General features: G+C 34.0%; 1 protein-coding gene across 3 annotated transcripts; it reads right to left on the bottom strand.

Annotated features, from left to right (window-relative positions):
• Window positions 1-447: 447 nt before the first annotated feature.
• axo (axotactin) lies at window positions 448-23,222 on the bottom strand. Of its 3 annotated transcripts, none has more exons than XM_081995919.1 (29): window positions 22,929-23,219; window positions 15,000-15,644; window positions 12,143-12,278; window positions 10,593-10,877; window positions 10,397-10,543; window positions 10,090-10,341; window positions 9,771-10,036; window positions 8,870-9,174; window positions 8,501-8,760; window positions 8,219-8,387; window positions 7,023-7,202; window positions 6,855-6,967; window positions 6,695-6,799; window positions 6,241-6,414; window positions 5,957-6,185; window positions 5,652-5,902; window positions 4,214-4,423; window positions 3,936-4,151; window positions 3,763-3,879; window positions 3,631-3,711; window positions 3,425-3,568; window positions 2,995-3,139; window positions 2,619-2,935; window positions 2,383-2,567; window positions 2,066-2,332; window positions 1,788-1,974; window positions 1,592-1,740; window positions 836-905; window positions 448-764 (listed from the first exon to the last, which is right to left on the bottom strand). In XM_081995919.1, exons 1-29 carry the CDS (start codon window positions 22,929-22,931, stop codon window positions 580-582), a joined length of 5,793 nt encoding a protein of 1,930 aa, XP_081852045.1. In that variant the 5' UTR covers window positions 22,932-23,219; the 3' UTR covers window positions 448-579. The 3 variants fall into 3 exon arrangements, with proteins under 3 accessions (XP_081852045.1, XP_081852044.1, XP_081852046.1); XM_081995918.1 differs by having other exon boundaries at window positions 1,511-1,740; window positions 22,929-23,215; XM_081995920.1 differs by lacking the exons at window positions 448-764; window positions 836-905 and adding an exon at window positions 937-1,294 and having other exon boundaries at window positions 22,929-23,222.
• Window positions 23,223-24,429: the final 1,207 nt, after the last annotated feature.

The following is a 24,429-nucleotide window of genomic DNA, read 5'->3' as shown; positions in this document are numbered from 1 at the left end:
TGATTTCCTCTTTTTTCGTCTTCAGGGTTAGTATCCCAGTATAGACGTTTGCAGTAGTTTTTCCATGTTTCCGCTATCCCTTTGAGATTAGTTATGATACACGTTTACATCTTTAATTACCGGTGTTCGTGGCCTAAATTTGCTAGTTAGATATTTTACTTTATTGAACAGTTCTTTAGGTTCCTTACTGTATTTCATTGCATATGGCATTTATGTGTTTATTTTTAAAATCATCAAGTATTTAGTGGTTTGGCAATAAGGCAGACTTAATGGGAAAAGTCAATAATGCATGTCATTGACACTTCTTTAAAAGCAAGCCGTTATAAAATACAAAACTGTTAATTTTGACAGATGATAAGTGAACGCCAAAACACGTCCAATCGCAACCATCAAGAGTTTTTTCAAAAAATTGGTGTCATTCAAAAAATCTGTGGAGAGAGTAAATAGTTACAATTAAAAATTAGTTTACTCTTAATCATTAATTTAACAATATCTAATAACGACTATCTACAACATGAACATTTCTTCGTACATCATTGAACAACTTTTTACTTTCATCTTCAATCTCAAGACGTGTTGCTAATCTATTGACACAACACTTTCTACGCTCCATCTGTTCCTATTAGGCAATTTGGGTCCCCCTAAATAGCTTATGGGATTATCAAATTTTCTATGATGCTCTCCCACCAATAAGGGTCTAGTGTTTGTAACTATTTTTGATGGTCTATAAATGTTGGGTCCTGGTTTTTGTGAAGCCTCTGGCGCTAAAACACAAAACAATTTAGTTCAATAATTAAAAAATAATTTTGTGTAGTGTGAGGGTGAAATCCCTTACCAGATTCGCTTGGAGTGCTTCCATTTGATTGAGATGGTTGTTCACTGTTTGGAACGCCGTTCTTAAGAATCTAGGTAGGGTTTGAATAAAATTATCTCATATTTTTAATAACGTTTACCAAATTGGTTTAATCAAACGTATATCACAACACAGGAATAATTTTAGGTAGATGGTACTGCAACTACGCCTAGTTTATACTTTGATAGTAATCAGAAATTTTCTGAAATAATCAATATCAAAGAATATAAACTAGGCATAGTTTCCCGCAATCCCAAAGCAATAATGGCCACAAATAACTGATAATGTAAACGATATGTCCTTAACCAGATGATAAACCACCCAAAGTTAAACACCATTTGATTCCTCTATCATAAATGGTAAAGTTGTAGCTAATGGATGAATGTTTGGCGGAGGCAGTTTTGATCCTCGACGTGATGGAGGAGTTGGAGGTGGCATTTCCTAAATAAAATTTAAATTTGCAGTGACTTCTGTCTTTTTCTTTCTTCTGTGTTTCAGTCCATTAGTCGGTTAGTGAGTTAATTCATGCTCAAATCAAGCCACTATGATGAATTGGGAAGGTGGAAAGCGTGAGTAATGATCAGTATTTCAGTATTAATGAAAACATTAACTAGACAAAGACTCTGAACAAAACAATGATTTTCGAGAAAAGCTTACCAATGATCTTCGATCAGCCAGTGATACTTCACTAATAGAGCTAATTGGAGCCATGCTTTTTAGATTGCTCGGTTTACTTACAACGCTAGCCACATCATCATCTTCCTCATCATCACCTTCATACTTTTTATCTAGGTTTTCATTTAAAGTGTCTTCATCTTCCTCTAACATGGGGCTGAGTATTTCAGAAGTTACGTCTGGCGTATCCCAAGTTAATTCACTTGCACTATCTAAAAAATTCGGTTGGAAAAGCTGTTAGGCAGAAAAAAGTACAAACCTCTAAAACTAATTCGTTTCTGCCGATCTTTCCTGCTGTCTGATCTTTTCAAGGGATTTAAAGGTACTTCTTCGGGAATTAGTACTTCTTCCGCATCCGCATCGTCTTTGCCGGCTTTTACACCTCCATTACCATTATCTAAATGCAGCTTTCCATTGGTTTGTGGTTTTTTCATTATCTCTATAGGCTGTAATATTTTTGTACCAAGATCGTAAAACACAGTTCAACAATCACATGTAGTTAAATGTATAGTATCTATGACAATGAAATAGACTTACTGGTTTGTTGTTCTCTTGCAACATAATTGCCGCTTGCTGCTTCGATAACAAAATGCTAGCATCAGTTTCAAACTCTTTCCTCTCCTTGTACTTCTTATTAACTCGGTAAACATCGTAGCAGATACAAATCAACACTAAAACGAAAAACGACGCAAGAGCAATTATGATGATGTGTTCCATGTTGTCCTCTTCAACTGAATCAGTGGCATAAAACGAAGTGTAGAGAATTCTTTGAGGAGCGTCTTGCACCCAAGTCTTGTCTTTTCCCTGTGTTTAATATGTTTTGATTTGTTAAGAAACATTTTTGTTATAAAAACCTGGCTGATATTTTGGTTTGGAGTTCCAGGAGTCTTTTCATGGAAAACGTCAAAGTCTGCACTACACTGAGCGCTTCTAACTCCATGAGAATTGGATACGTTCACTTTCTCGGCACCATTTTTGGTAAAAAGCATGTATTCTTCAAGGGGCTTCATCACATGTTCGTTGACTTCAATTAAAATATCTGCAATTATCATTAGTTTGTGTAACGTTTACAGAAATAAACACCACGTACTTGACAAGCATCCGCTAAACTTTTTGTAAATTGCAAATCTAGGATCGTTGGTTTCTTCTCCCCCTATTTGTACTTCATTAGCACCTAACTCAGGGATGTTGGTAAATGTTTGTGGGGGTATTTGTTCCATTTCCGTCAGTTCTTTGTCCACCAGAAGCTCCGAATCGTTGAAATCCCTTTTATAGTAAACAGAGTGTCGAGCACCGTTAATAAAGCTCTTCTTTTTTACTGTGGCTGAAAAAACAGCTCCTTCCCTGTCTTCTTGGACTATTAAGAAACCCTCGGGAGTTAGCCCCACTAGCAGGTAATAACTTCGACTATAGAAATGGAAATGTTGCTGTAATATGTGTGATGATGGATAAGTGGCAAACCTTACTTATTTTCTGTTTGAAGTAATAGCAAAACTGTGTGTTTCTGTCGGACGTCCTGACTGGAAAAGGCAGCCTGAATTTTTACATGGTCTACTGTGCCATTAAGAACGAATACTCTACTCAAAATGGCTTCTCCATTGAAATCAGCACCTAAAATTATGTTTCAATAAAAATCAATAGAAAAAACAAAGCCAGCAATTACAGGGGGTCGTAACGATTAAATGTTGTTACGAAAACTGTGTGACCACTTGAAGATATCCAGAAATTTAGAGACTGATTTTTTTAAATTTAGAAGTAGTTAAACTGCATAACTTTTGACAGAGTTCTGTGTTATCAATTATCGATAATTTCATTTTAATTAATCTGGAGTGTTACAACATCATTAATGAAATATTTTTCTTATTTAAAATGTCCATTATCAAAAACTTTACCAACCTTTTTCTTCGTTGCAGAATTCTCCATAATAACTAGTATGCTCACAATCGCATGTGTGTTCTTGATGTCTAAAATCTTCAATGCAAATGCCTCCATTTTTGCACGGTTCCTCATCACATTTCATATTACAATGTGCTATAACCCCTACAAATTAACAAAAATATTTAAAATTTTCCGATAAACTTTTAGTTGGTAAGCACCTATACCATTTATTGTATGATTAATTTTTGAAGGTAAGTCAATCAAAGTGTCGCCTATTTGAAACCCTCTAAAACATCCAACATATCCTAGAACGTCTCTTGATTACTAAACGGATACTTAAATTTGTGACGTTTTACCTGGTAAGTCTGCTACATCATCAGTAACTTTCAAAAGGGTTTCAGGATCGTAGCCTCCGATGTTAAGTTGGAAATACTCGGTAGGAGGAGCTGGTGGCCTCTGCGGAGCCAAAACCTCTACGCACATCCCTTGTGTAACCAAAAAAATTTACAAAACATTCAATATTACATACCTTTTTCAGGATTAATCCAAGGTTTATTAGAGTAAACCTCAAGAAGTTTTACTCCAACTGGCACTGAACTGTTTTTGTAGTTTACAAACATGGTCGTTCGGTTTTCTTCTCGAGTAATCGCAATTTGAACCGGTTTACTTGTGTTTAAATCGCTGTAAGGTACTGTGATGTTGTAGATTTGGTTTTCATGATTGAATAAGTACTCCACAGTAGTTCCTGTTGCGATTTTTAAGTACAGTTAATCACTGCTGATCTGTTAAAATGTATGAGTTTCCTACCATTGATGATGTATAAATGAACGAAGTTGTTCAAGTGGTCATTGGCGTAAAACACCAGAGAGTAATTGTCATATGTCCTGAGATTTACCAGAATCCTCTTTTTAAATATGTCAGTTAATATTGTTTTTTCTTCTTCTGTGTCATTGGTGAAGTAGTTTTTGTGTATGTAGGACTCGCTTTGAGTGAATGTGACTGCGTTAGTGTTTATATCTGGAAAAAAATTAAATAGAAACTCATGACAACTATAAAGTAAAGTTAATGCAAAAAAAAACTGAGGAAGATGGAGACTCAGCCTTAATGGGAGCTGGGGATCCTCTCTGATCAAAAAACAACTGTTCAATATATTTCTTCCAAGTTTCTCTAATATCTTCTCTATCCACAATCAGCTCTCCTGAAACACTTACAAATTTTCTCACATTTTTCCTTTTGAACTTTTCTATAACTTTTTTCACTTTCCTGTGTATGTACATTGAACTCTGCTTTGCAAAAGTTCTATTTCTTGGCATTTCTCATCCAATTCTTTTTGTTGGGCCTCAGGAATTTTCCGTTGTATGTATTTTTTATATGCTTTGGTATGTTGAAGAACTGTTCTTCTGTTTTCTCCGTTCTTCCAAGAGTAACAAAATTTCTTCTGTCATCCATAATTTATCATTCTTTAGGTTAATCTTTGAGATTATTTGTATTTCAGCAAATTGTATAAATCTTTGAGATTATTTGTTGTTTCAGCAAATATCATTAATTGTTCTTCAGTGTTATCAGTCTCCTACCCAACCAGTCTTCATTTATCATTGATATCCTTCTTTACTTGATTCCGTATTGTTTCGTTCTACAGTTTTCTAATATTACATTTTGGCTGTTTTGTTTTATGTATAATCTTAAATTTTATCCTACACCTACTTTCCGACAAGTGAATTGTGGTCCGACTGTATGTTTGCACCAGGATATACCTATTTTCAAGCTTGTGAAGCTGTTTCAATATCTTCGATTTATTAAGATATGATCTATCTGGTTTCGAATGATATGGATTTTTCCGTGGTCCCAAGGAGAAGACTAGGTGTATAGTCATCAGTCTGGCAACGCATAGAAGGTGTTACGTTCCGTGCTCGTACTTTCCATTAGTTGTTCCAACTTTCTATGTTGCACTCACTCCCATGATCCTTATATTCAATTTTCTCATCTCCACCAGCGCATTCTGAATTTTACCAGTTGTCTTCACATTTCATGTGCATATTCTTTTAATTTGCTTTGTTTGCAGTTTTTAATTCATTATTTCTTAGTATTACTAGAACGTTTATGTATAAAGTTGTATAAACCAGTACTAAGTAATAAAAAAATAAAAACCCCTTCTTAATCCTTAAATTATAGGGATCAAGGAAAGGGGTAAGTTATATAGTCTGGCATTCATACGTTAAAAAAAAAAGTAATAAAACTGACTTACTTGTCTCACAGTGAGTTCCTTTAAAAGCCCAAGGATTAGGACAAACGCACTCAAAAGTGCTCCATAACTCTTTGCATTGAGCTCCATTCTCGCATGGATTTGGCACACAAGAAGGTTTGCAGTCTTTAATAATTTCACTCAAATGAACGCTCATATAGCTATAAATGTCCAAAACCTCGTCGTTGACAACTAAACCACGGAAACACCCTATTAAGCCTTGCTGTACTGATGATCTAGGATCTGGAAGATCCCTAAAAGTAGCACTTGTTTAGTACTGCTAATTTTAAGATAAATCAAAAGCATACATTGGAGCTCCACCAATAAACATCGAACCTTCAAAAGGACCAAACTCTTCCTCGGGTTTCAAGTCAACCATTTGGTATTTCTGGTTGATCATAAGTCGGACATGATATTGATTGTAATCAATCCACACTTTATGCCATTCTCCTCCATTCAATCTTCGCTTCCCTGAATCTATAACCAATTCCTTTGAAACACCAGTGTTTAAGGTGAAGTTGAATGTTAGTTGGTGATCTAAAAAATGAACAGTTTTGACCACTACTCCTAACATTAAACTCGTTGAAACTACCGCTAGTCAGGGCGATCATAAAACTAGGATAGTTAGGTCGTATAGGTGGTTGGTAGAGCAGAATAGCCTTTTTTCCGGTGGTTCTGAAAGAGAAAGCCAAGTCTCCTTTTCTCCAGCCTGGAACCTCAATGTAAGACTGACTGGTGGTGAATGTTACCACATACCTTTGAGTATCTGCAATATTTTTTTAATAACTAAAATCTACTGGGAATGTCATTAATAGGAAAAGTCGGTCTTAATTTTATTTTTATAAGATTACAAATACAAGATATCCTTAAAATATACCAATGGTTTGTTATTTTAAGAGAATTTAGTTGTTTTTAAACTATTATTTTTTCAAAAAGTAAAATATAGATTTTAACTTTGGTAGACGTTTTACATATACGACGGGAAAACATTGAAAAAACTTTTCCTATTAATGAAACACCTAAATACGCTAACACTATTCTCATACTAGTTTCAACACACTCCAGAGGCCCTAAAGTTATCCTTCCTAAGGCATCTTCAGGCAAACCTGGCTGTTGCAAGAAGTACATTTCCGTTATTCCTAAACTCTCAGCTACAACAAAGCCTCATTTTCAATGCGAACGTTTCAAGTACCAGAACCTTATTACCTGTTGTATAATATCCATCATCAGTATTCCACTTATCATCCGTGACATCATCGCAGTTACACCACTGACTGGCATTCTCGCATTGACGACCCTCAGAACATGGGCAAGTACCTCTGTTAAATCAATTTTAACATAAATTTAGTTGGTTAAAGCTATGAACTAACTTACCGTTTCACGTTTCCTATAAAGTCGACAGTTTGATTGTCGGATGATATGAACCAAGTGGATGAATGCAGATCCAAAGGAGCTTTAAGGCAGTCGTACTTAATGTACTGACTACAGTTTAATGAATGAGATACCAGTTCTTGAAGCATCTCAGCATTAAATTCTCTGTATTTGATGCTAAAACTAAAATTAAAACCTCTTTAAGTCAGACAGTGCTGTGGAGTATTCATGGTCAACTGCCAGTTTTTAAGTCAATTATCAAGTTTCACACACTAAAATTTGTATGAAACAGTTTGAAAATTGACTTAACTGTCAACATTTCAATTTTTAAGTTAGTTTTCAAGCATTGAAATTTGTTTGAAAAATGTTGAATATTCAGGACAGGTAAAAATCCAAATGACTTAATTGTTTAAAATATTTTTAAAAGGGACTTGATAGGCAAAATTCCAGTTTTATGAATTTAACGCCAATTTGCGTTTTATAAGTCAATTATCAAGAATTTGTTACAAATTTCCAGTTCTCATGTCAATTTTCATCATTTTGATGTCAATTTCCAGTTTTCAAGTCAATTAGCAAATTTCAAGCTCTAAAATTTGTTCAACATATTTAGTTTTGACTGCTAATATCAATTATCAAGTTAGTTTTTATGAATTTAATCTCAATACCAGACAAAGTTAGGCAATTTTAATGATTTTGATATCAATTTCCAGTCGGCAAATCAATTTTCTTGATTTTAATGACAATTTCCAATTTTCAAATTAATTATAAAGTTTGCAGCACCAAGATTTGTAAAAAAAATAAAATTGACTTGACTGGCAAAATTTTAATGTTCAAGTTAGTTTTCATGAATTTGATGTTAATTTCCACTTCTCAAAATGTCAATTATCTAGTTTCAAACACTAAAAATGAAGTTGTCAGGCACAATTCCAATTATCATGCAAGTTTTCATACATTTCATCTAAGTTTCCAGTTCTCAAGCTTTTTTTTCAATTCTTCTTCATCCTATTAAGCGTTTTGTCAATATTAACTGTTCTAGTCAGTTTCAAGCACTAAATTTTAAATATTGACTGAACAGGCAAAAATACAATAATTAAGTAATGAATTTGATGAAAATATCAGGTATTTAAAAAAACAACACTTAAAAAAAACTAACTTTTGACTTTCCCGTATAAAAACAAAAGAAATTAAAAGTTACATACCTGAAGTCTTGTTCAGAAGGAGAACGAACGTCCATTTGACTGGGCAAATTGTGTTCTACAATGGTTTTAGTGGATTCCTCAATGCTTGGAAATTCGCATCTCACGTGAGCTGGTGGAAACCTTCCATTACCATCAATGTCGATTAAGTAAACATCCGGTTTTGTGTGACCTGGAAATTGAAAACAAGGAAAGAACACGTTGTATAAACGTCTTGTACACTTTTGCCACGGTTTCGAAAATTATGCACTTCTTCCAAAAAGTTGAGACATATTTCTCACTAACCTAACAATGCTAATTCTTCGCAGGTTTTTCGATATACAGCAAAATGGCAGTTTGTTCCAATGTATCCGGTGTTGGTGCAATCACATGTCAGTCGATTTTCTTTGACAGAACATTTACCACCATGTTCACAAGTGTTTGGTCTCTGACAAGCATCTACAAACCTGCAGTCATCTAAAGTGACTTCGCCCACAACTCTTTCGGTTTGTAAGACAGTTCGAGGTTCAAGACGCACTCCATTCACTTCAATATCCCTCATACATCTAAAAATTAAAAAAAAAAAATATATCATGCGGTTTATGTTAAAAATGTGGTTTAAGAAAACTTTTACTTCTTATAAATCTAGTTTTTCAGATCATTATCATATCATACCCAACTAATCCTGAGTTACTTCGTGATCCAGCAGCAATTTTAATTTTATCACCCACCGCAAACTTAAGGTCTCCAATTTTTTCAGTTTTCCCTTTCTTGTCAATGCTGACGGTAATTTCACCATCACCGTATGTGACATTTAGAAAATGCCACACTCCAGGCGTTTTCTTAACGCTAATCAAGTCTGTTGCATTCTTGGCGCTGTCCAAAAGTTCGAAACGTACTTCGTCGTTTACCACTCTAACTTCCCAGTACAGACCTGTCTGAGCCTCGCTGGATGCTATTACACTCAAATTGCTGCTTGCCTAGAATTTTAAAATGTAATTATACAGGTTTTATTAGCAAGGTTTTTATAACAATAATAGACAAATGTATATTTTTTAAGAATAAGCTTAAAAAGTACTAAAATGTCCAGTGAATCGTAAGTCGTATCTCGCGTATTTTTTAACGGTCTTGTGTCTCTTTTATCCCTTAAATAAGGGATTAAAAGTGCACTTTTAGACTTGTCAACAATTTGAGACCCGAAACAAAGCGGAGGGTTTTAAAGTTCAAGAGTGCAAAAAGCAGTTTACTCCAGAGTTGCGCATCTAATTTTTTTACGACCAATGTTATTTTTTATGAAAAAAAGCGGAAGTTAAATACTATGTTAATACCTGACTGAAAAAGGAGGTGTTGTTAATAGAGATTCCCTAGGTAATGAAAGTGATACTTTCATCTCTCCTGTCAATGAGGAAAGAAAATTTTATTTTCTATAGGAGTCGTAGAAAAAAAGTATAATAAATCGTGATGTTCTCAAAACTTCATTATTTGCACTGGTCGATATTCCAATGGAAAGTAGTATTTTTCTAATTTAATTATTTTCGCATTTATTGACCTTAACATAATAATATATTACACTTACCTTGAAATAAAAGCTAAGACTTAAAGAGTCGACTTGGTCATTATGCCACCAAATATGACTGGCTGAGAACGGAAAAGTAATAGGAATCTCATGCACGTCACTTTCATAGAATTCCGGTCTCAATATACCAATATAATGCACTTTCGGATTATTCTTATTCAGTTCGTAGATAATGGAGATATCGTTGTAGAAAACATATTTTAAGGATCCAACAAAGTTGTTGGTGGATTTTAGCCCAGTTTTCTTTTGTAGTTCTGGACCTCCTCCTACAAAATTACATTTCACACTTGCTTATTACCATTACTATAAACACACAAACCTATGTAAATTTCTGGATCAATATACAATAAAGGGCTACCCGTAATATTGATTGTGTGGATTTCATCGTTTAAAATTACATGAACTTTTTCATGCTCGTGGAAAATGGTCAAGTTATTCCACTCGTGCAGTTTGAAGTCTGGTGTTGTCCCCAGTATTATGGTTACAGGACTATTTAGTCCAAAATCCATGACTACGTGCACAGTTTCGTTGAATATTGATGCTGCAATGTAGTGGTCTATTCCATGTTCCCCTAAAAACGTTATACCAATTAACATAGAAAGTCGTAATAATGGCAAAAAAAATACCTCCAGCAGCGTAAAGCAATGCCGAATTATCAAATCGGGTTTTGAACAACATAGAAAACCTAGTCACTGAAGAATGCACCCTGTCTTTCCAATCATATACTCTGTAAGAAACGTAGGATGATCCACGTAAAGTTAGTACGGTAGCAGCTAAAACCCATTTTTTAAAATTTTTTAAAACCAACGTTAACACAATTACTGTAAATATCGCAAAATTCTCCTTCGTATTTGGTGCCGAAACAATCACAAGTCCTAGTGTAGTAGTGATTGACACATCTGGATCCTTTGAAGCACAGATTCTCAGAGGTCATACATTTGTTTTTGCATCCTTCCTGCACGTTTTCGTGCTTGGTGGCTATCAAAGGGGAAATCTGTAGCAAATCTGAAGCCGATTTGCCGGTGCTGAGTACCACATCTTTTATACAACCCACAAATGATTCGATAATATATTTTACACCGTGTAGTCTTTCCTCTGAACTAAGACCTGAAATAATATTTTATTATTAATTTAAAAATCAAACGATAAAATTATAATCAAGTCAATAAAGGTATAGTAAAAATTACTTTACAAGTAAAGTATAGCACAACCCTCCTTCAAACACATATTTTTATATCAGGAATATGTCAGGAAGTTAGATAATGACTTACTATCAACATAGAGTATGTTACATGAAATATGTTTATGATGATTGGTCTGTCGAATCTAAAAATGCATATAAAAAACAGTTTTGCAATTTAAAAAAAAATAAACAAATTATGAGTACGTTATTAAGTTTTTGGATCACTGTGTATCCATTTAAGGTGGATTTATGCACGACGTTAAAATAACCCCATTTTTTATAATGTTTTACCTAGCAAATTTAGATACAGTGCAAATTTAGATCCAGCAAAAATAAAAAAATGTCATATTTTTGGATTTCCTTGTATAAATCACAAAGTTCAACGTAGCCATGTAGATCAGTTTTCTCTATAAAAATGAACAACTGAGAAAGAAGAATTTGAAAATTTTCTTTTATTTTTTTAGAAAAGGATATTTTTATTATTAGCAATTTATTCATTCACAATATACCGAACAAAATACGATTTTCACAAAAATGAAACCAAAAAAAGGCAGAAAGACCAATTGGTCAATAGCCTCTTTTTCTTGATGATAATAAAGATTATTTATATATTTATATATATAAATATGTGGACCAAATTTACCAAAAACAAGTATTTATATATTTTCTTTAAAATTAAAACATATGTTTATGTCGTACATATGCTTTTTTGTACAATTTTTTGTATTAACTTTTGAAATATGCAGATAGAACATAGATAAAACTAATAGATAACTATCTTGTCATTTATACAAGAAAATCGCCAAAACAAGGCTCTGTTCGGCCTTCGCGTGATCACCCTGTACTTATATTAAAAAAAAAACTACTAACACGTAAATAAGAAGCAAAAAATACAATTATTCCTGATGTAAAGAAGAAACGAACTAGATTTTTCAATGCAAGATAAGTACAATACAAATTTTGCCTTATTTTGCAAGAATAGGCAAGAGTTAACCATGCAAGATAACACTTCCTTTGGAATACAATCAAATGTTGATATTTTGTGTAGTTTGATTTGACTTGGATTTGACCAACTAAAAAAAATTAAGTATTTTAATACACAAATAAACACACACGGACATCTAAATCTACCAAAACAACACTACAAAAACTTTATTATTTTATATACGTAATTTGTAGAACTATTTACCTCCAATAAGTATTACAGATGTTACGTTCGCAGACACTCCATAATTGTTTTCGGTATCCAATCCTTTCAAATCGGTTTCGTCTTTTAACTCATCAACTATTGCTAGAAGCTTGGCAGCGTGCACGTCGATTCTCACCTAATATACATTTTTAAATTATTCAGCCTGTCACAGAATTATGCTTACAAAATACTACAAGGATTTTATTGTAAACAAATAATCTAGAATGATACTTAAATTGGTTGCAAATTGTAAAACCTGCATATTGTAGACTTATTAAAATATAGTTGAGTTCAAGAGTGAGACTGTGGAGGATTTTTTGGAGTTTTAACTTAACATTTTTTGGAGGTTAACATCTAATTCAAAATAAGCCTGTTATTTTTTGTAATTTAAAATTATGTCTATGGTTAACATCAGATAAAAATAAGGTGACATAACAATGTAATAGCAAGTGTTTTGAAAGTGATGCTTCTTTATTTATTTATCACATTCAAAACCTTGGTCTATGGTCTATGTTTAAATTCAGGGTAACACTTCCGCCAAAATACGATTTTTGTTTTGGGTCTTCTTCCAATTCCTCTATACAGTGATTGCATAACAGTTTACAAGATGACACAAGTGACCATATTTGCGTGAATATCAAAGTTGAATTATACGTTTCAACGCTATTTTAATTAAATAGATAGGCATGGTTTCAATTTTTCAATATTTAGTTTTGAAAATAGTTTAAATAATGAATAACTGTTACAATGACGGAAAAAAACATGAAAATAAACCCTAATCTTCTAATCCTAATCTAAACAATGTCCTCTATATCCTAAATTATCTATTGGAATGTCCTGAAAAGTATTTTTATATTAAGTAAATTTTGAGGTGCCAAATTCAAAAACACGTGCAACTTTATCTTTAATTATCTTTTTGCTGATGCGTATGTGAAATATACCGGATGATCCAAAAATTTACAATGGTAACATCGCTATTAATTTTACTAAGAAACTCTACACAGGTATAAAAACTTACATAGGAATCGCATGATAAGAAGGGAGAACTATTGTAAATCAATGCTCTAGACATAGATAGAGATGGACTTTTTGACATGTGTCGGTGCGCCAACATGCATCATTCAGTTGGTCACGTGACCACTTTGTCAGGAAGTCTGATATTGTGGCCAATTACCAAATAACGTCATATCCGGTTTCGCACACTGACACATGTCACTTACTCCTATTTTTTGTTTTTATTTTCTGCTTTGACTTTTATTTTAAATTTTAAAGCGCTCAATTTATTCGTTTTGATTTGTTGGAGGAAAAACCGAAAACCCCAAAGCTGTCAGCTGACTATGACAAAATAGGAATGTTGTCATCAGTGTCCAGTGTCAGTTCTATTTCTATTTTGAACCTTTTTTTATTTTGTTGCTGTCTTGCTCTGGTTCTATCGGCTTGTCTCTATCGATTGACCAATCCAAACCAAGCTAAATACGAATAAAACTCAAATTTTACTATTAAGTTAAGATTAAGGTTACACGATATAAACGTAGTCAGTGTTTAAGAATTTGAAGTGTGATAAGATGCTTTGAACACACTGATGGGAGATTCAAAGACTTGACTAGGTTTTAAGTATCCTCGTAGAAAATAATCTAACAAACTTAGGTCGGGAGACCTGGCTGGCCAATCTATGGGTCTGCGGTCCTAATTAAGCAGCTAATTTAAAATTGCATAAAGAGAATTTTTAACTGGCAATATCTTAGAAACTGCGACGTATGTTATAAACCAACTGAACAGTAATTTTATTGAAGAATTGGTGGTTTGTTGGTTTAGATGAAAATATGCTTCTTAGAGGTATCTATCATATACAGTGCGTTTTTTTTAACGCGCAACATAGGATTTTACGTGTTAAATTTTTAAGTCCATGTTAGACCATTTTATTTGGGAACTGCAAGTCTATAACTTGACGGGTGTGTCTTTAATACCCTGAAGCTTAAGTAAGTCTACCAATTTGGTCTAAAAAGTGATTAAAAACTGGAAAAAAATCATTTTGTTTCGAAAAGATTTTATCGTTCCATACTCCCTGTATGCATTGTTGTTCCTTGTTGTTTTTATACTGGCAGGGCAGGTAGCAGGTAAAGTGACATATTTTGACTGCATCACGACCCGACATCTTTTGAACGTCAAAAGGGCATTTTATGATTGTTTGGAATACTGTTTGGCTTCAAACGGAGGTCACTTTGAACAATTCACTTATAAAAATACTTCTTTTGTTCTTAACTTTCTTGATATAAAGTTAATGATCACCCTGTTTTACTTTCTACGACAAATTTTACCTGCTACCTGCCGTGCCAGTATCAAAAACAACAAAGAACAACAATGCATACAGGGAATATGAAACGATAAAACTTTTTCGAAAAAAGATGATTTTTTGCAAGCTTTTTAACACTTTTTAGACCGAATTGGTAAATTTACTTAAGCTTCAGGGTGCGAAACAGCCACCCGTCAAGTTTTATACTTGTAGTTCCAAAATAACATGGTCTAACATGGGCTTAAAAATGTAACACGTGAAATCCTATGTTGCGCGTTAAAAAAAACGCACTGTATTTGGTTGACGTTTTGATCAATTTGTGATCATGCTCAGGACAATTATATATTAATTGTTACCTCCATGTTATCGCAAAAAAACAAGTAGACGGAGCTCATTGACGAGAGGATTGTAGCAACATTTTAATATAATAGTTTTTAAAAACACTGTGTGGAGTAATAATAATGTGTGGAGGTTATATGAAGAAGCATACACTTTTTCTTGAGTAGTTCCTGTATATTGACAAAATTCATCTTGAACCAGTTTAATTAACTTTTTTAAACTTACGGTAACTGCATGCCATTGGTCGTTGTTCAATCCCCTGCCAACTGTCAAAGCGGTAGAATGCTTCCCATACACATGCACCACCTTCAATTGACCTTGTTGCACTATAATATACAGTGCGTAGGGTTGAAGTGACACACCATTCGGTACTTGGACATTGTGGTACACTAACAAACCGTGCGGTAGTCTAGTACGAAACTGAAACGAAATCTGCCGGCACAATCTCAACTGAAAAGTTTGTATCACATCCCCGTCAATTTGTATAAATGTATTAGACTGCGCGAACATAAACGTATTTTCATCCCCGTTTTCCTGGAAGGTTAACTTGGGACCACGTTTCTCTTTGACTATCACAGATGCGTTTGTAGGCTCAGATTCTGAGTCGGTGATGTTGTGAACAGCGGTATGCACAAAGCATTTTTCGATGCAGAGTCTTTCACTGTCGAAGCGGTTTTTGTCGTTTCCGCCACATCCACCCCATATAAAGGTGGTGCAATGTTTTTTTTCATGATCGAATGTCCATTTAAATATATTTCGGTTACAAGGTCCTTTATCTGAATTACCGGGACAAGCTTCTCCATGGCTTTGCTCAGGACGGGCTGCTATTGGTACTAACAGAATTGTAAGGATGAAAAAGTATCTGGAGGTCTGAAATCAAAAATCATTTTATCAGTATATTATCGAATTTCGATGTTTAATTATTACTGTAATCCAAATTTTTAGTAATTTCTATAGCCCATTAATAAGAAAGACACTAAGTTAAACTGGAATATCAAAATTTTGTGAAGTTTTGGTATAGTTTTGTGTTGCTGATTTGGTTGGAACATGGCTGGGAAATTTTTTTCCAGGAAACCAGACTGTACCAAAAAAATTGTCAGACGCATGTGTAGTAGGTTCCACTCCATAAAGAAGGTATGGTATGTCCATTAATACACATGTGTAGTATTTTCGTAAATCATAAGAAGAAAAAAAAACAAGCCTAAAAGCGGAACACCCTGGAAAGCAAAACTAGAGGTCGTTTTTTTAAAATTATTTAATTTTGTTTGTTTATGATAAGGAATATATCTTATTAACCCTATCTTGTTTAAAATGACCGAAATCATCCACTCGTCCATATAATACTCTTATTTTCCTATACCTCGTTGTAATTATCATAACTAAGACTAACTACTACTTAACCCATTAGCGCCCACGGATACCATATGGTATCACAAATCATCTCCCTCTTCTACAGCGCGCCGTAGTGTCGTTTGAAGTAAGTACCTCGTGTGGCCGCGTTTTTTTCGTTTCGTACACAGTCTGTTTCACCTCTCAGCTGCAGGCAGAGCCCTTGGAAACAGTTCTGGTATTGGTGTGCACGTGTTTTGCATCGGCTGATTTTATTGTGCGCGTAAATATGGACATTCGATGGGCGTAAGTACTTTTTTATGTTCCCTGTTTTATTTTATATTGCATGTAATACATTATGTTATTGCTTATCAATGACACAATACTTCTGGATTGGAATTAAATAAATTTCCGCAACATATTGTGAACTATAGGGTCCTAAAGATCACTGATACCATATGGTATCTGTGGGCGTTTTGGGTATAAATAGTGACATGTTTCATAATTGTAAAACTGTTATTATTTTTTTATTTTAGAAAAGGTTTTTCACTCTCGCAAGCTTTGGATATGATAAATGAAGATGATGACTTGCTTCAGGAAGTCGACGAAATATTTCTGGAACCGCCAGAGCCTACTGTCGACACAGACCAGGATTCTGCGGACGAAGACGAAGGGGGCATGCTTTATAATCTCAGTGGTAATATAAATTTATTACTTTTTATAATTATTCTTTTTCACATTTCGCATATTTCAGGTCGTCAATTGCGAGCTCCTGCTGAAATAAAATTACTGAACAATGACAGAGTAGGTGGAACCAGTGTAAATGACGAACCCGAAAATGTAGGTAAAATTTACATAACATAAATTTAATACTCAAGTAATTTCTTTTGTTTTCAGGAAAGATTGAGAGACCCAGTAAATGTAATGCCTTCAACTTCAGCAACAACAGATAATGTTTTGTTACATCCTGGAAATCGGGAGTGGATTACAGATCGCCTATCTCAAAAACCCATTCCAAAGTGGATTTCTGGTGATATACAACCAATGAATCGGCAATTTCTTGAGTCAGATTATTCGATGTATAAGGATATGTCACCCGTTCAGCTATTTCAACTTTTTTTCGATGATGGCGTTTTTCAGTTCCTTACGGAAGAAACACGAAAATATGCCCTATTTAAAAATGAAGCAGATCCTGGAATTAGTGATTCAGAAATTCGCTGTTTTATCGGTATCCTTATTCTTAGTGGGTACAACAATCTACCATCAAAGCGATCATTCTGGGATATGAAAGACGATGTTCACAATAAAATGGTATCTGATGCGATGAGAAGAAATAGATTTTTACAAATTCAGAGGTTTATTCATATGGCAGATAATACTGATATAAATGAAGCTGACAAAGCCTGGAAATTGCGACCTCTTATGAATGCAATAAAAGAGAAGTGTTTGGCCAATTTTCAACCAGTTCAGGATTTATCCTACGACGAAACGATGATAAAGTATTATGGACGCCACGGATGTAAGCAGTTCATCCGTGGCAAACCTATTCGCTTCGGATATAAGATGTGGTCCCTCAATTCTAAAGATGGATATCTGGTTAATTTTGATTTATACCAGGGCAATGACCCTAAAGCAGACATCGACATAAGCAAATTAGTAGGAAAATGCGCAGCACCAATGGTATTGATGCTAAAAGAGCTACCACAACCACGTTTGCCGTATAATATTTATATCGATAATCTATTTACCGGCTTCAATTTGTTAGCTTACCTAAAAATTTAGGATATGGGGCAGTTGGCACAATTCGAGAAAATCGAATATCTAAATCATGTCCAATTACCGGAAAAAACCAGTTTCAAAAAAAGAAACGTGGAGAGTATGAACATATCATCGAAAAAAATGACGGTATATTGTTAGTACGATGGATGGACAATTCAGTTGTCACTATAGCCTCTACAAATGCCGGTGTTCAGCCAGAGGGAACGGTAAAAAGGTATTGCCAAAAAGAAAAAAAACATGTGTTGGTTCCTCGCCCTAACTGTGTAGCTGCTTACAACCAAAACATGGGGGGTACCGACCTTATGGACCAGGCAGTTGCTGCCTATAGAATTGGAATCCGAGGCAAGAAGTGGTACTGGCCAATTTTTACATGGCTTATTGATGCCGCGTTGCACAATGCTTGGTATATTTGCAGAAAAAATAAACCAATTTCAGCATTGAATTTCAGAAGGGAGATAGTCCAAATATATTTAACAAAATATAAAACTCCAGCAAAAGCTGCTGGACGGATCAGCCTTTCAAGGAATTTAATTCCAGACATAAGATTAGATCGAATGGACCATTTTGTCATCTCGTGTAACCGACGTAGATGTGCCGGAATAGGATGTAAATCTTTTGGCAGAACAATGTGTCAAAAGTGTGACGTGGGTCTTTGTATCAAGTGCTTTGCCCCTTATCACACCAAATAGATTTTTTTTTTACATATTATTGCATGTTTACATTTATATGTATCTTTTTATTATTTGTCAATAAAAATGTTCTCAAACGCCCACGGATACCAAATGGTATCAGTGTTTTTTTCGAATACTAAAACAAAAAAAAATTAGGAAATCACGATTTCTTGTCTTGACAACACCAATCTTCCGTAAAAGTGTATCAAAAAATACATATTCAAAAAAAAAAAAATCTGGGCGCTAATGGGTTAAAGTTTTAGTTTCGGTAGAAGTTCAAATACATAATAAGATTAGTACAAAATCCCCAATATATTAATCAAACTTATTAAGCTAAACCCAATAGATATAGCAAATATCATTTCAAGGATAAATGCACCATGAATAAAAACTATGAGCATTAGGTATAAAAAATTTACTGGCTAATAATGCACACAATAATATTTTAACAAACATAGCTTCTTCTATACAAGGCTGTCAAAAAAAAAATAACGAAATAAATTAACAGATCATATATTACCAGTGACACCGCTGTAATATTAGTTTGTGACCCTGTGTATGTATGCACATATACAAACTAAATAGAGTAAACATACACAGTAAATTAGTGTTCGTTATAAATAATAGGACAATTACTGTGGATTAACCGGAAGCCCACGTCATAAACGTCTAACGACGACAATTTTCTTTAATCCAGTCGTTCCTTTCGTTGGTTGAGGACCCTGTTGAGACTGTTTAATTGTTTTTAATGGTTGTTTTATTATTATTTATCGGGGAATTGCATATTGTTCTGCTTGGAAATTCATCCGGGTTTAATCCCCTCAGTTTTAGTGTAGGTAGAAATGATTTTGCTCTAATTTACATTTGGACGTTATCTTGAATGGAAAAGTTGAAATGTTAATCAAGGCAAAATATTGTTTAAATATAATTCAGAAATAAACACTTGGTTGGCTGAGTAAACTTTACAATGACAAAAGTTAAAGTCATAACCCATAATAATTAAATTATATGTAGCTAGTATGGCATGAGGAAAACAATAGCACTTAATTGAAATAGTTTTATTAAGACCGGTTGTGTGTGTAATTATTGTTTACCCCCCCAATTGGGATAAAAATACCGATATCAGGTTAAAACACATTTTATTCTTATCGGACTACCGTCTAATAATTCAAGATAAGTACTTAATGAAGTATTGCTCATTCTCACGTGAATTCGTAATAATTGAGATCATTAAGTAACAAAATCTTTTAGGTACGTGCTTGACATCACAATTGCTTTTGCACTAGAAAAACCGTTATTAGGAGTGCATCCACTTTAAAAATTGCATACAAAAAATTTGTACTATTTAGAGATTTAATACTGTTGAAGAACAATATACCAACACAAAAACTTAATGCATAATGAGAAATAAAAATTAATTTAAATAGGAAAAAGTACATTTTTGGTTTTTCATACACAGGATGACCCAAATACCAGTCATCTTCCAAAACCCCTAAATGTGACGTTTAAGAACAACAAAGTGGAAATACGTCAGAACAAAGTGGTAATACGTTTTTAGATTTATAAACAGTGTTGTCAAATTTATATCCTAATTTGTCTAACATTTAATTAGTTTTTTGTTGCTCATCTATTTGCCTTTGTTTTTTAGCACATTTATCTTTACCTTGTATATCTGTGAAGAAATTACTTTTGAGCGAAATTGCGAGATTTAATAATTATTCATGTAAAAGTGATTTCTGGTAATTTGCCAGAAACAATTACATTTTTAACAATACCAAGATACAATAAAATAAGAATTATATTGTCAAAGATGGGACACGCCAAAATTTAGACTTAGTTTAACATCAATTTCCTTTTCAATCCTTCTCTAGATTTTGATCACCTTTTTTTGAATTATAGTTTGATTCTTCATGATTACATCTGTCTTATTACGATTTTTAAATGGTTTGTCTTTATGTCATATACAGGCACGAAAAGGAAGTAGAGAATTTTCTGTGCTCTTTGAGACACCCTGTGGAGAGAACAACTCAGAATTGAAAATAGTATTTAACATCAAATTGTAGCCCGTTATTTTCTGAACATTCTCCTTTTCTATTCCTTCTGATATCTCAATTATTAAAGAAAATACAGGGTTTCGAAGAAAATGTGGATATTGATCTTATTTTTCCACACCTGTTTTAGAGGTAATCTATGACCATGGTTTCCTAATCAAATTTGTTATACGTCATTGGTTCTTGTCAAGCGAAAGTCAAGAACATTCATCATTTTGATTCTTAAAAATCCTTCTACTGATGTGGCGAAGGCTGTAGCGTTGATTGAAATTGGTACAAGTTACAGCGATGTTGCTGACATGTTAGGAAAATCAAAATCTACGATATATCGTAATGTAAGACGTTGGAGACAAATGGGAGAGTATGTGAGGAGACGAGGTCAGGATGACAGATTCATAGTCTTGCAAACATTATTGCAACTAAGAAGCGAACTGGTAGAAGTACGTGAAAGAAGAACAAGTGCTCGGACCATTAGCAGAAGGCTTAAGGAAGTTGGTTTGAAGGCCTATAGAACCAAGAAAGCTCCATTACTCCAGCGACGACATCGGGTGGCTAGACTAGGCTTTGCTAGGGAGCACAAAAATTGGGAAAATGATCAGTGGGCCAATGTTTTGTTCACAGATGAGAGTCGATTTTGTGTTAATTCCATCGACGGCAGGGAAAGGTTATATCGACGTCGAGGAGAACAAGATGAACAATTTAATTTTACTCCCACTGTCTCCTTTGGTGGAGGTTCAGGGATAGTCTGGGGTGGAATATGCTTAGGGGCACGAACAGAGTTGGTGGTTGTTAATGGAGCTTTAAATGCAGATGGATACATTCGCGATGTTCTGCAAGATAATGTCGTACCATTCGCCCCCCATATCGGAGAAAAATTTTTGCTAATGCACGACAATGCCCGCCCTCACAAGACTCGTTGTGTTTCCGACTTTTTGAATGTCGTCAGAATAAGAGCAATGGAGTGGCCGGCATGTTCTCCAGACATTAATCCGATTGAACATGTCTGGGACATGTTAGGTAGACGATTAAGGTCCATAACTCTTGTAGTTCTAAATCCCGAACAAGTAGCAGCTGCTCTGGTTGAGATTTGGGACAATCTGCCTCAAGACATGATTGATAATGTCATCAGAAGGAGGAGACGGATGACTGCCTTGATAAGGGCGCGTGGAGGGCACACGCGTTACTAAAACAATTTTGATAATGTTTTTGCTCTACAGGTTCTTATATTCTTGGTGTTTTGAATCTTTACCTTCATACATATTGTTCGTTAATTTATTGTTGTGATTTATTTGACCAGTTGACCTTAAAACACCCTACGGTTTATTACAAAGCACAAATTGGACCAGTCCTAAGCCTGAATACAGTGTGAAGGAAGCATTAAAAATTACATTTAACCAAATGCAAAAAAGGGACTTTTTAATTACCCCTGTATACTTTTAAGCATTCTTTACACAATAAGCTGATAGGTAAAAATGTGACCAAAAAATGTTACCAATATTTAACTTTCTTTTTTTTCTCAGAGAAAGGACATGACATTCATATCCAATCTGTGTGAGTGTCGACGTTGGTGAAATTATGGTAAATATTCACCTTTTCTTCGAAACCCTGTATTTTTTCTAATAATTGAGATATCAGAGCGAATAAAAAAGGAAAATGTTCAAAAATGAACGGTCACAATTTGATGTTATAAAGTCATTTGTCAATTATTCAATCCTCAGGGTGTCTCAAAAAACACCGAAAATTTCTTACTTCCTTTACGTCCCTGTATATGACATAAAGACAAACCATTTAAAAATTGTAATAAGGCTGATGTATTCATGAATAATCAAGCTGCATGTAGTGTTAAACAAAACGAAACATTTCATTTATGCGACTGTTTGTTATTTTACCTTCTTTTATCCAAAATGTAATAACCTAATGTGGAACCTTCAGTACAAATAAATCTATAATAAAAGTCGCTCATACATGTAATTTTATTGCTCGTTACCGCTAGTAAAATTGGTACTGCGGGATTAGTTTCACCTAAACGCCAACGAGCAAACTCCAACCGGCTGTGAACACAAAATTAGCGCCAATTTACAGGTTTTTCAACATTAACAAATTAAGCTACTATTGAAAGACTTCCCATCACATGACGTGACTTAAATAGGATGTGAATCAAGTTTGGGTTTGGTACAAATGGTTGTGGTTATTATGTATTCAGTGTTGTTAGAATAATTAATTGTTGGTTATTTACATATTTACCGAGAAAAAACCAAATCAGTAGCAACGATTATAAGATTATTTACACAGTTGTTAAATGAAAAACAAAAATGAATATTTACCATATTTATTGATGAGTATTCTTCTTCTACTACCGCACTAACAAACCTACACAACACCTCAGTCTTTTCGGTAAATCATGGCGTCCAAATAATTTAGTGTACTTTCTATAAAAAATCACAGCAGGATTCGCTAAATTGCCGGCATTATCATTTATTATTAAATAAAATACACACGTAGTCGCACATACGTTACATTCAAAAAGTGCGCGTGCTATGACAAGCACACCACACAGCGACCGACTGTCTTGGTTTATATTATTATTAATGCTTCTTTCCTTGCTATCTACTTAAGGTTACGTCTGTCGAGCTAATACGATAAGTGATCTCGCCTAGAGAGGTATGCTTGATATCGAGATGAATATATTAAAATGTAACAAAACGACTGATGATAAAAAATAAGAAATGTTTAGCGATACGTAAACACGAGATAGTATACGTCGGTTTGATATCGATGTCAATTAAAGAAATATTATCAATATTATTGTTTCAAGTTGTGTAATGGTCATGTGTTTTTGGAGCGTGATATAGTATAGAATATGTAAAAATAACAACAAAAATATAAAATTTATCAACTACTTTGAGGCAAAGAATTTAGCTAAACCATTGCTTTAAAACACAGACAGTTATCACTATCATTATGAATGTCATTTTAGAAAAGTAAACTATCAAATAACACACTAGCGTGTTATAATCCATAACTCACGTTCATATTTAAAGTAGTTTTCTATTTATTTATTACTATTACAAGCAGAATTTATCAAGCTGTCCTTTCAAACTATCTTTCTGTCATTTCAAATTTTGGCACAGCTTTTCTCCCTGATTGTTCCAAATTTTGTAGTGCTTTTTTAGGTCATTGGATAGGAAATTTAATAAGGATTCCAAAAATGTGCTAAAAACAGTCATTATCTTACTACAAATGGGTTTTACAGGCGATTTTGTCTCTGACTGTCCTTTTAAACTGTGTTTTATCAGTTAAAATTTTGACACGGCTTTCCTCTTTGGCTATACCAAATCCTGTAGTGTTTTTTTAGGTTATTGGATAGGAAATTTAATGGGGATTTCAAGTATGTGCTTAGAACCATTATTTTCTTACTACAAGTAGATTTTACAGGCGATTTTGTTTCGGACTGTCATTTTAATCTGTGTTTCTGTCATTTCAAACTATGGCACAGCTGTTCTCCCTAACTGTTCCAAATTTTATAGTACTTATTTCGGTTATTGGATAGAACATCTAATAAGGATTCCAAAAATGTGCTTAAAACAGTCATTATGTTACTACAAATGGGTTTTACAGGCGATTTTGTCTCTGTCCTTTCAAACTGTGTTTCTTTCAGTTAAAATTTTGAGTTTTTCGTTGACTTGTAACAAATTTTGTAGTTTTTTTTTTCAGGTTATTGTATAGGAAATTTAATAGATATTTTAAAAATGTTCTTAAATCAGTCATTTTCTCACTCCAAGTGGGTTTGACAGGCAATTTTGTCAATCAGGGTTTAGAATTTTT

The sequence above is a fragment of the Ips typographus genome, linkage group LG1 (genome assembly GCF_016097725.1).
Source record: "Ips typographus isolate SLU linkage group LG1, UJ_Ityp_2.0, whole genome shotgun sequence".
Classification (NCBI taxonomy): Eukaryota; Metazoa; Arthropoda; class Insecta; order Coleoptera; family Curculionidae; genus Ips; species Ips typographus.
This window is presented reverse-complemented; position numbering and strand designations above follow the sequence as displayed.